At 44.9% G+C, this 12174-nt stretch overlaps 1 protein-coding gene across 6 annotated transcripts in view; it reads right to left on the bottom strand.

Moving 5' to 3' along the window:
- Positions 1 to 4823: 4823 nt before the first annotated feature.
- LOC118359265 (nuclear factor of activated T-cells 5-like) overlaps positions 4824 to 12174 on the bottom strand; it is a 66254-nt gene continuing 58903 nt past the window's right edge. For all 6 annotated transcript variants that reach the window (XM_035737710.2, XM_052481539.1, XM_052481569.1 and 3 more), the window contains 3 exons: positions 10131 to 12114; positions 9722 to 9978; positions 4824 to 9515 (listed from right to left, as the gene is read on the bottom strand). In XM_035737710.2, the coding sequence (XP_035593603.1) occupies positions 9740 to 9978; positions 10131 to 12114 (2223 nt within the window). In that variant the 3' untranslated portion in view covers positions 4824 to 9515; positions 9722 to 9739. The remainder of the gene's footprint in view (positions 9516 to 9721; positions 9979 to 10130; positions 12115 to 12174) is intronic.

Here is a 12174-nt window from a genome sequence, read left to right as displayed (position 1 = left end):
AAAGTCTTATTCACCTGGCTGTGTCCCAGCCTTAATCTAAAAATAGCCTCCTCTCTTTTGTCCATTCCTGCCGTCCTCCCCGACTTTCTTCTGTACTTGCAATAAATGCCTGCTCTTAGTATCTCTATTCCACTGCTCCTGCCATCTCTGCATCATCACTGTCCATATTAGGGGATTTGCCTCTGACTTGCTCATTGAAACTTCAACATCAACATCCCTGAACAAAGTGCTTTTTTAGCCAGTACATCAGCTGTCTCTTTCCCCTCCACCCCAACATGGACTGGAACCCAAGTAAATCTTATTTGTATACCCATTTATCTAATCCTGCAATGGGCTTGTAGTACATCATGAAGCAGGTATTGTCTGTTACGTGATCTAAAGGACTGAAGACTCATCAACATTGCACATGAATCTGAGCAAATAGCTACTCTGTCTGGCTTGACTTCTTCAACCCACTGCAAGGCCAACAGTATGGCCATCAGCTCTACCGTATATAGAGCCAGATGATCTGTAATAAGTTTCCTGAGTGCCACCCCACATTCCTGCACTACAAATGCTGACCCAGTGTGTCTGTCCTTGGATCTTTTGAACCATCTGTGTAAATGGCCACAAAATCTTGATACACAGTATCCAGACGTCTCTTTAACAAATCAGATGGATCAACACCCTCCCTATCTTTCCCTAGTCTCTCCAATACTTCTAGGTCAACTACTGGAGGCGGGAGTAGCCATGCAGGGTTTACAGGAATAGCTACCGTTGTACTAAACTCCCTTCCAAACATCTCCCTCGCCTGAATATTACCCACCCACCCAAAGCTTGTGTTCTGTGCTCGCTCATGTTCCCAGCATACCTGTAAAATCCCTTTCGCAGGATAAGACAGCCCATGTCCCTGTAGGTTGACCCAATAATTCAGCTGCTGTCTCCTAATCTGCAATGGCATGTCCTCCATCTCCACCTGTAGTGCAGCCACTGGGGACGTCCGAAACGCCCCACTCCATATTCCTTGCCCCTCTATGACATCTAGACTTTCCAATGAGGTCCGGACTGCAAGAACCATATGCTATACTGCAATAGTCTATTACAGATCAGATCAATGCAACATACAATACATGGTCCTCAATGAGGAATGAGGAATGCCCCCCACATCACATTTAGCACCTTCATACACTTTCCCACCTCTCTCTCTGTGTTCTGCCCAGGTCAGTCTAGCGTCAAAGTATACCCCAAGGAACCTGAAGGCCCCCACCCTCTCCAAGTTTCCTGAATATACTGTAACCTCAAGCATACCTCATCACCCACCTTCCTCCTGGTAAATAACACCTGACTCCCCACATGAATGCACACCACTCTACCTCATCAATTGCCTCCTGTACCTTCCTGACTATGTATGGCATATTTCTTCCCCTCTTCCATAAGGCGCCATCATCTGCAAATAACGACCTCCCAATATCCGTCCGTACCTGAGAGTACATCATTCATCATGAATGAAAACAACAAAGGCCTAATTACGCTCCCCTGCGGTGTACCATTATCCACCAGGTAGCTAGCTGCCTTGTCCTTCCCATCTGGACAAGAGGAATACCTATGTAAGAATGCTGTTCATAGCTCAGCCTTCAACACCATAGTACCCATCAAGCTCGGGCCCTGGGTCTGACCTCCGCCCCGATCTTCAACACAGGGCCCCAACAAGGGTGCATGCTCAGTCCCCTCCTGTACTCCCTGTTCACCCTTGACTGCGTGACCACTCACACCTCCAACTCAATCATTTGCAGACGACACAACAGTAGTAGGCCTGATTACCAACAGTGACGAGACAGGCTACAGGGAGGAGTTGAGGACCATGGCGGAGGGGTGCCAGGAAAACCTCACTCAATGTCAACAAAATGAAGAAGCTGATCATGGACTTCAGTACACAGCAGAGGGTGCACACCCCTATCCACTGGGACCGCAGTGGAGAAGGTCCTTGGAGTACACATCACTGGCAACCTGAAATGGTCCACCCACACAGACAGTGTGGTGAAGAAAGAGCAACAGCGCCTCTTCAACCTCAGGAGGCTGAATAAATTCGGCTTGGCCCCTAAGACCCTCATAAACTTTTACAGATTCACAATTAAAAGCATCCTGTCGGACTGTAACACCGCCTGGTACGGCAACTGCACTGCCTGCAACCGCAGGGCTCTCCAGAGGGTGGTGCATTCTGCCCAATCCATCACCGGGGCTACACTGCCTGCCTTCCAGGACACCTACAGCACCTGATGTCACAGGAAGGCCAAAAAGATCATCAAGGACAAACACACGAGCCACACTATCACCCCGCTGTCACCCAGAAGATGAGGTCAGTACAGGTGGATCAAAGCTGGGAAGGAAAGACTGAAAATCTGCTTCTATCTTAAGGACTTCGGACTGTTAAATAGCCATTACTAGCCGGCTACCACTCGGTTACTCAACCCCACACTTTAGAGGCTGCTGCCCTATGTACATAGACATGGAACACTAGTCAGTTTAATTATGTTTACATACTGCTTTACTCATTTCATTTGTATATACTGTATTCTACTGTATTTTAGTCAATGACATTGCTCATCCTAATAATTATATATTTCTTAATTCCATCCTTTTGTTTTTAGATGTATTGTTGTGAATTGTTAGATACCACAGAACTGTTGGAGCTAAGAACACAAGCATTTCGCTACACCCGCAATAACATCTGCTAAATATGTGTATGTGACCAATTCAAATTTCCCCACCCACACCTGTATAGACCTTCCAAACAGGAAATCCTTTATCCAGTTGTACGTTCTTCCTCCTTCCCCCATAATATCACGCTTGATTAACAACCCCTCCTTCCACATCATATCATACGCCTTCTCCACATCAAAAAAGGCAGCTACAACATTCTCCTTGTTCACCTGATCCTTCCTGACCTCTGATTCTAAGCAGAGCACTGGGTCCATAGTTCCCCGGCCCCTTCCTGAACCCACTCTGATGTGGCGATACTAGCCCCTTGCTCTCCAGGAAGTAAGTTAGCCTCGCCGTAATCATACGTTCCATAATCTTTCACACGTGATGTTAAAGCTATTGGCCGATAGCTTGTTGGCCTCACTGGGTCTTTCCCGGGCTTCTGGATTGGTACCACCACTGCCTCCTTCCAGCTGCTTGGACGTTCCTCTCCTCCCACACTCTGTTGTACAACACCAATCAGGATGTTGTACATCACTAAGATGGGCAAACATAACATAGCACACCTCATCTTTCCCAGGTGAAGATAACCCAGCCTTGCCCATTGCCCTTTTCACCTCTGCCATGGTGCATTCAATGCATCATTTACATCATCCCTCCTATTTGGTGCTCCTCTCTCTCTCCCCCTCCTCTGACAAAATTTGCCGAGCTATGCACTTGGACAAACGTTTTGACCATGATCTCTGCTTTCTCATCTGTATCCTCCCCACTCGTCAATACTGGATAATTTCACTCCCTTCTAACCTCACTTCTCCCACAGGTGTCGCCCTTCCAATGTCACAGAACCGACGCCAACCGGACCTCTTTGCCTGACGGATAGTTCTCCTCACCAGGGCCTGCTTATACTAAATCAGATGTTGGAAGTCATGCGTCCTTTTCAGTACTCTAAATGCCCTGTTTCTACTCCTCACCGTTGCCCCACACTTCTCCGTACACCATGGGACTGATTTCCTCCTCCCTGAATTCTTAAGTATAGCCTCAGTAGTTGCCCCACTCAATTATTCATACTATCCACATACCCGCTCATATCCACCCGAGCAATCACCTGCTCACTCAGCTCCTGAAACTGATCCCACTTCGCACTTCCAAACCCCCACCTTCTCCATTCTGACACCTGATCCCACTTTGCCCTTCCAAACACCCACCGGTCTACTCCATGCACTGATACCTCCTCCCCCCTGCGACCTACTGTACATAGTATGGGGTAATGATCGCTCCCTACTGTCAACTCCTCCCATACCTCCCACTCACAAGATTCCTGCCATCGCACTAGATACCTGTGGCTACATCAATCCTGGTCCCTCGGCCATCATTCAGGCATACCTATCTTTCATCTCTATCAGATTTTCCATCACTTGGCCATTTCCATCCATCCAATTCCCCACACCACATTACTTCTAGCCTGGGCCTCAACCCTCTCCAGCTCCAAGCGAGATCAACGCACGTACACAAATATTGACGTTGAATTGTACGCAATGACATCTCAGCATATTCGAGAGGATCAGTCACAGAAGACACTGCGCAAAAGTAGTACTGCACTCAGACCACCAGGGGGATCATAGGGGTTTATTTTGTTGTGGGTGGTCTTCATTTTATATATTTTTATTTATTTAGTTAACCTTTAATTTAACTAGGCAAGTCAGTTAATAACAAATTCTTATTTAAAATGACTGCCTACCCCGGATCTTTGATCATTGAAGAACACAGGTAATTTACTAATTATTAACCTCTAATCACAATATTAAAATACATGTGAATATGTGACCATATTCATCTGGTTTCTGAGCATGCAAGCATGTTTTCCCTTTTTGACTTCCCTCGCTCTCCTCCTTTTCTTATGTTAAAACATGTTTCAGATGGACAACTAGGGTAAGGCCATGATGCATTTGATTGATGATTAGTTATGTTACTCTTCAAACGTAATTCAATTCACGTGCTTGTGATTTTGTCATTTCCAATCTTTCACGGTATGGTTAATTCATGGCGTCTTTGTGTCTCTCCTGAGCAAAAACAAAAGTTGATCAATACAAAAATCTTACCAAAACCAAACATCAGAGGATGTGGAAATTAACTTGACAAAGGAAAACGTATCATCTATCTTTATTAAATGTAAATGTAATATAGATACCAGCAGGTTTACATAAATATAATTGCAAGAGTATACAAATGCCCCAACAAAAGCAAAAATACATTTATATCGATTCATTTTTTCAAAGGTAATATTTCACGGTTGTTCACATGGTAGGTAAAAACACATAGGTGATATGCACTCCCCATACCTATAACCTGTCAATGCAATCAACAGGTTCACTACTATCCCCAGCAGAAAAAAACCCTCATGGAAATAAAGCAGACTTTCACATCAAACCAAAGCCTGACAGGTTAAGGGGACACAAACAGAAGTGTGTGAACAGACTAACTGATGACAATTACAATATAAACAAAACACCCGTGATAAAAATTCTGAATGAAAAGTTTGGTTGAATTAGGTGAAATTTGTGTTCGTCTTGACTGACGTAAGCCCAATCATAAAAATAAATCCCGGTGGCACAAAGTAAATACTATTTCAAAAAGATACATAAATAATTAACAGAATTACAATATTTCGTTATTGTTTCCCCTTTGCAATGAACAATCAAGAGTGGCTAGATAGATCAAATCTATATTAAAAAAGTAACAGATATACATTTATATTGAATCAAGCTGCATAGCAGTTTGAGACAAAACTTCAATTGCAACGACGTTAAACAACAAATGCAATTAACATTTTCGTGAAAATAAAATCAGATGCACCACAAATTGCACAACACTATACATTTATCTGGTCACTCATCTCTGTACGGCATTAGAAGCACACAAGTCGTATGGCTTGCAAGATACTAGTTATCAAGGGCTAATAACCACTGACAAGTGTCACAGCGGTGAATAAATCAGGCAACACTGGTACAAGATAAATCTGGTCTCTACTATAAAAGTTTGTCAAGGCACAAGTATATCATCCAATGTACTGAGCAATACTTCTAAAATATATTTGCTGTACACTGTGATGTCATAAATCATTGGTTAGTCTGGGTGCAAATATGGTAAAAATATAACTTTCAAGGTGACCTCTGCATTTCTGTAGTCATTGGTTGAGTAGGACAAGTAGTTCATTTTTAGGTCTTCAGTAAATGGAACCTTAACCGGCACAATAACGTATAGCGCCACTCAATTACAAAGACTCATGTCGTCATCAATGTAAAACATGTAGCCTCAGAACCAAATAGCCCTCCTCTTTTGTCAAAGCTCAAACTATTTGGGATATTCATTGGTTACATTTGAAAAACGGTATTTTTTCCCCCTCAATATGCTTATTGTGTATTCATAACACAAAACATTAACACGCTGCTGCCAAAATATTGTATGTATACTATATATAAAGAATGTACTTTATCATTGTAATTGGTCCAATGTTGAGTAAGGTGGCCTGATTAGCAACCTGCTCGGGTTGAGGTAACAAACACGTTCTGCGTTTGGAGTTTTTTGTAAACCCTATTAACAAATATTTAATAGATGCCATTTTATCTGTCTGTATGGCTTTATAACTGGCATAGTTGTCCAATAACTTCCTACACTTTCCTTATTCAAGAGGTGAAATAAGTTGTAGATGTGACAGTACAGGTTCAATGTTTCACAAATTATATCACAAGGGTTTGACTTAAACTATCAGCTTTGGACAAACATACTGTACAATTGATCTCAACCTGGCATATGAACAGAAATCTATCTAAGGAGGAAAACAATGCACAGGAAAGTACATGTGACTCGTAGTGTACATGGTACATTTGAACTCCCTCAACCATAAAGTTGTATCCCTGTCCTCAGAAGGAGAAGATAAGCTTCACTGACAGATATGTCACACAAGAACACTGCCAATTACAGTTTCAACAGGTGGGGAAGGGCCAAATCCACATAACTAATATTAATACAATTACGGAGTTAAATCAGAACCAAACTTGTACATCAAGTCATTTGTAGGACAAAGATGATTGTGGGACACAATATCTAAAGACAAGAAAATAACAAATAAATTAGATATGATTTCTGAAAAGATGTATTAGAACTACACCAGTAAAAAATATATGATAAAATATTTGTAAATCTTATAAAAAATTCACATAAATACTTGTGACTATTGGAAACAAAAGTACTAGTTTTTCACAAGAGTTGAAGAAAGCCAATCACAGACAGCTCTTTTCTCTAAAGCAACTTAACGGTTCATTCTTCATGAGTAGGGTCCCTTTAAATATCTAAAAGAACACAGCTCAAGCTCTGGGATGGGGAATATGGGGCCCCACCAATCACATTACTAAAAATAGTTTAAATACTCTCCATTTTAAAAATCTTCTTGTTTTTAAAGTGAATAAAAAGGTAATGATGTTAAGAACACACACTAACAGACGACAACAATAAGAGAGAAAGATGGAGGCACTCAACTAAGCTGTTCTTGTTGTCATCAGAGACCAGCCCCTTGCTTATGCGTATACTCAGATTCAGACTAAAAACAAGACACAATCTTACTGTTGGCTCCACTTCAGCCCAATACTCACATGTAAAGAATAAAAGCACAAACCAGTTTGGCAGCAGTACAGGTGTGGGATCTTAATTTGAACCAGTTTGCAACAGCAGAAAAATAATCCTGCAGCAACAGGAAATGTGAATTATTCTGTGGATTATAATTAATGGACATTTTTGTAGGGGTTGATGCATTTTTCATTAGGGTAAATCAAGTCTGAAATGTCAAAGTCGAAAATACAAACTTTAGAAACCTTTTCAAAACTCAAATACACATGCCTCCCGAGAGGCGCAGCATTGCAGCGCTTGAGGTGTCACTACTGACCCGGGTTCGATCCCAGGCTGTGTCACAGCTGGCCATGACTGGGAGACCCATGATGCGGCACACAATGTCCTTGTCCCATCGCGCTCTAGCGACTCCTTGTGGCGGGCCGGGCGCATGCACGCTGACTTTGGTCGCCAGCTGTACAGTGTGTCCTCCGACACATTGGTGCGGCTGGCTTCCGGGTCAAGCGAGCAGTGTGTCAAGAAGCAGTGCGGCTTGGCAGGGTCAAGTTTCGGAGGACGCATTGCTCTCGACCTTCACCTCTCCCGAGTTCGTACAGGAGTTGCAGCGATGGTACAAGACCAACTACCAATTGGATATCACGAAATTGGGGGTAATAAGTACTAAATATATATATATTGTAAGAAAAACTCCAAGTTTGTATTTCTTGAGGTGCAGGAAAATTCTCAGCAACAAAAGAGTGATCAAATTAAGATCCTACATCTGTATATCACGCCTGACACTAATAATCCAACTACAAACCACCATTCATGGTCAAGGCAAAACAAATAACTGCTCCAGTCACTTTCACCATTTTCTCCCTGTCAAAACATGGCTAGTCTCAAACGACAAATATGAACACACCAATCACTATGAGCCATAAAACTGGCCATTCATGAAGACGAAAAAGGAGGCTGTGACTTGAGGCCTTGACTCAGGTCCTGGGGTGGCCCACTGTAGGCAAGAGAGTTGCTGTTTTACAGTAAGACAAACATACGGAAAACTCCTCTCTGATCTATAGATAAGTCTAGTGCGTGCGTGCCAGACGTGAGCTAATACAAACATCTGCCATGGAGACATCACTACAAAACAACACATTATCTACACTTGCCATAGAATGATACAAATAACAATATACTCTTTAATTACATCAATCAGACAACCGTGCGCACTGGTATATGGTACGCATATATGGTTATGATTTATTCAAACTGTAGGCCTATTATTTAATTATGTAGAGTGGAAATAAATGATTTAAAGGCTGAATTATTTTATTTTTTCTTGATCCACATTGACTCTAATCTAGAGCATCTCTCGTACTCCAGAGTCTAATCAGGGAAAGAAATCCATGGTGTAATACTTAAATAGTTGGAGTTATTCTCAGGAATGGGTAATGGGAAGATGGCTGCCAATAAGATAAACGGGTGTTTCATGAAAGGAGCAATAAAAAACTAAAGCCATAACTCAACACACATGCAGGAGTAATAAGGTAGTCGAGCTGTACATCCAGTAAACAGCAGGAGAGATAAATAGCTGACGAGTGAATGCATGGGCCAACTTAATGAGGAAATGGTCACAAAAGGAAAGCATCGTAAAGTGCTGAAAGAACTAATGTCAAAATATCTTACAAAGGTTTGTTTTTCACAAATTGTATATTTTCTTTAGCTATTTCCTAAAATACTTTTAATATCGTATAAAAAGGACAACAATGCGTTATAAACAATTGTGAGCCCACACTCTGGTCCTGGAGAAGATAGAATGCTGTGCTAGCTTCCACCACCATCCTTATAAAACCACACCGCAAAGTGCTGCTCTGAGAACTGATGAGTTTGCCAAACATTACATAGCGTCATGTTTCAATAACAGCTGGAGGCGACTAGCTGTGAGATACATTGACCACACTGCAGTTGTGGGGTGACTACAACCTATGTCCTATTTTGAGGTCCAGGTTTAGATGCAGTGGCGGACTGGTACCCCGCTCGGCGCCACTGTGGATCATCTACACATGAAGACTGTCCTTGGAGAAGAAGGCCGCTGAGGCTTACATGTAACTTGGAGTTTGGACAAGAGCCCACTGTTGAATTTGTTTCCATTCTTCTGCCATCTGTAATGGGGGTCCACACTGGGGTCTTCTGCCGTCTGTAATGGGGGTCCACACTGGGGGTCTTCGGGGCTCCTAAAGGGAGGGGCAATTACATGTTTAAAGACATAGGAGCATGTAAACAGTAGTCAGTGATTAAAATTTGAACTAGAATTCAAAATGGTTAATCCTGCTTTCTGAGATACCATCAAAACGTTTAAACTGAACAACAAAAGTGCAACCGTTTTAAACACATTGGCAAACCAAACTTTTAAAATGTTTGTATAGAGATGAGCATTCACCTGAAACCTATAGCAGGCCTAGTAGGAGCGAGTGAGGTTGTTGCCCTGCTCCTGCAGGCTGACAAGTAGGTCATCTATCTTCTCCATGTTCTGGGAGGCGGTCATGCTGTTCTGCATGCTCCCTGACTCAGACATGGACTGGTTGAGCAGCGACTGGATCTGGGCCTCGCTCTCTCTCTGGTTCTGACCAGACTGACTGATGGCAATGATCTGATCAGACAGAGTGGTTCCAGGAGAGGTTATCAGCTGGCCACACTCTGTATGGGGAAGAAAAGGGTAGTCACTGACTACATGCCACATGAAATGTTAAATGTTATCGAAAACCAAACAATGGCATACTGTTTTCTGGAGCATATTAAAAAAGCTGACATTTGATAAAAGAACAGAAATCTTAATCATCTATCCTTACCATTCTGAATCCCAAAGAGGAAGAGGCCTGGCTGCTGGGCCTCGCTGGGCTGGTTGAGGGTCCCACTGACTGCTGTCTGGAACAGAGACCCTGGCTGCTGCACAGGGGAGGAGGTAGTGGTCTGCAGACCTGCCACCCCATTCTGGGTGCTGAAGATGCCCGTCTGCGGGAGCTCCTGGGCAGCCATGCAACCCTGCAGGGCAGACATGTTGGATTGGGGCATGAAGAGGGAGACGGGCTGCTCTGGGCCGTTGTTGGAGCTGGTGATCAGTTGCATGGGCTGCTGCTCTTGGAACAGGCCCTGCTGGCGAGGCTCTGAGGGGTTCCCCACCACCTGGCTCTGGTCCTGGAAGGCCATGGGCTCAGAGGATTCCTGCTGGCTAACCGTCACCATGCTGGCCTGAGAGAACAGCATGGAGGGGTTTTGGGGCTCCTGAGAGTTCAGGCTGCTGCTGCTCATGGGGGGCATCTGGCCCTGGCCGCTGAACAGCAGACTGGGGGCCTGCTCTGGAGTGGAGAGGGGGTTGCTGCAAAACAGTAGGCTGGCCTGCTGCTGCTGGGTCTGAGAGAGAGTGTTTGCAGGTGGATGAGGGGAGATGTTCTGAAACATGGAGTTCTGCTGAGGTGGCTGAGGCTGGGGCTGAGGCTGGGAGGGCTGCTGCTGCTCCATGGGGGTCCCCTGCTGGATGGGGGAAAGCTGGGTCTGAGCCTGGAACACTGACTGGGGCTCAGTGGCAGAGGTCTGCAGGGCACTGAGGAAGGCCAGCTGCTGCTGCTGGCTACCGCTAGCGGAGAGCTGCCCGGGCAGGGTACTCTGGGGGAGGAACAGGTTGGCGGGAGAGGGGGGCTGCTCTGGGGAGAGGCTGGTCCTACTCAACACTGTCAGGGTGTTCTGGAAGAGGGTTGCCTGGACCTGCTCCTGGGTGGGAGAGGCCTTCTGAGTGTGGAACAGTGCCCCCTGTGGGTCCTGTGCCTCAGCCAGGGGGCTGGGGTTATGAAAGAGGGGTGGAGAGGGATGAGAAGGGGTCTGATGGAGGAAGTTGGTCTGAATGGAGAGGATCTCATTGGCTTGCTGAAAGAGTGCTGCTTGCTGCTGCTGTTTCTGTTGTTGTTGCTGCTGCTGTTGGGCCTGCTGAAAGAGGGAACCATGGTTCTGCACCATGCCCTGCTGGGAACCCTGCTGTTCAGTGTTCTCACCTCGAGAACCGCCCTGGAATATGCCACATTGCATGGGGATCTGTGACTGAAACAGCTGCTGCTGCAGGTTCTCCAATACTTGCTGTTGCTGCTGCTGGTGTTGAATTTGTTGCTGTTGAATTTGTTGCTGTTGAATTTGCTGTTGTTGCTGAATTTGTTGTTGTTGAATCTGTTGTTGCTGTAGTTGCTGTTGCTGAATTTGTTGTTGCTGTTGTTGCTGAATTTGTTGCTGCTGCTGTTGTTGCTGAATTTGTTGCTGCTGTTGTTGTTGCTGAATTTGTTGTTGCTGTTGTTGCTGAATTTGTTGCTGCTGCTGTTGTTGCTGAATCTGTTGCTGTTGTCGCTGTTGCTGCTGGCTGCAGTACCCTTTGGCCTGCAGTTGTCTCACTGCTTGTTCCAGTTGGGCCACCTCGTCTGGGGGGAATATGGGCAGCTGGTGTTGCTGGGGGGCAGGTTGAGGAGCCTCCACTTGTTGACTGAGCCTCCCTACCGCCCCAGCGTTGTTGCTGGCCCTGTCCTGCCCCAGCCCCTCTCTGGGCTCCAGGAGGAACTGCTGAGGCCCAGGTTGGAGTAGAGAGTCTGCAGGTACGGGGAAGGAGTTGGTGGGAGCAATGTCCTGCTTCTGTATGGTGCTCAGGGCCTCTGCACTGTTGAAGACTGCTGTTTGGGATTCATCAGGGTCACTGGCAGACCGCGGCAAGGAGTTGGAGAATGGGCTGTTGTTGGGGGGAAGGTTGGAACTCATGTCCAGCGTCTGCTGGACCGAACACATGACATCGGGGGTTCGCTGAGAATACAAAAAAAAGATGACACCTGCTAGTTTTTTTATATATATTGGGAGAAAGAT

Source organism: Oncorhynchus keta, chromosome 2 (assembly GCF_023373465.1).
Source record: "Oncorhynchus keta strain PuntledgeMale-10-30-2019 chromosome 2, Oket_V2, whole genome shotgun sequence".
NCBI classification, from domain to species: domain Eukaryota; kingdom Metazoa; phylum Chordata; class Actinopteri; order Salmoniformes; family Salmonidae; genus Oncorhynchus; species Oncorhynchus keta.
Note: the sequence above shows the minus strand (reverse complement) of the source record. Positions and strands in the feature narration are given on the sequence as shown.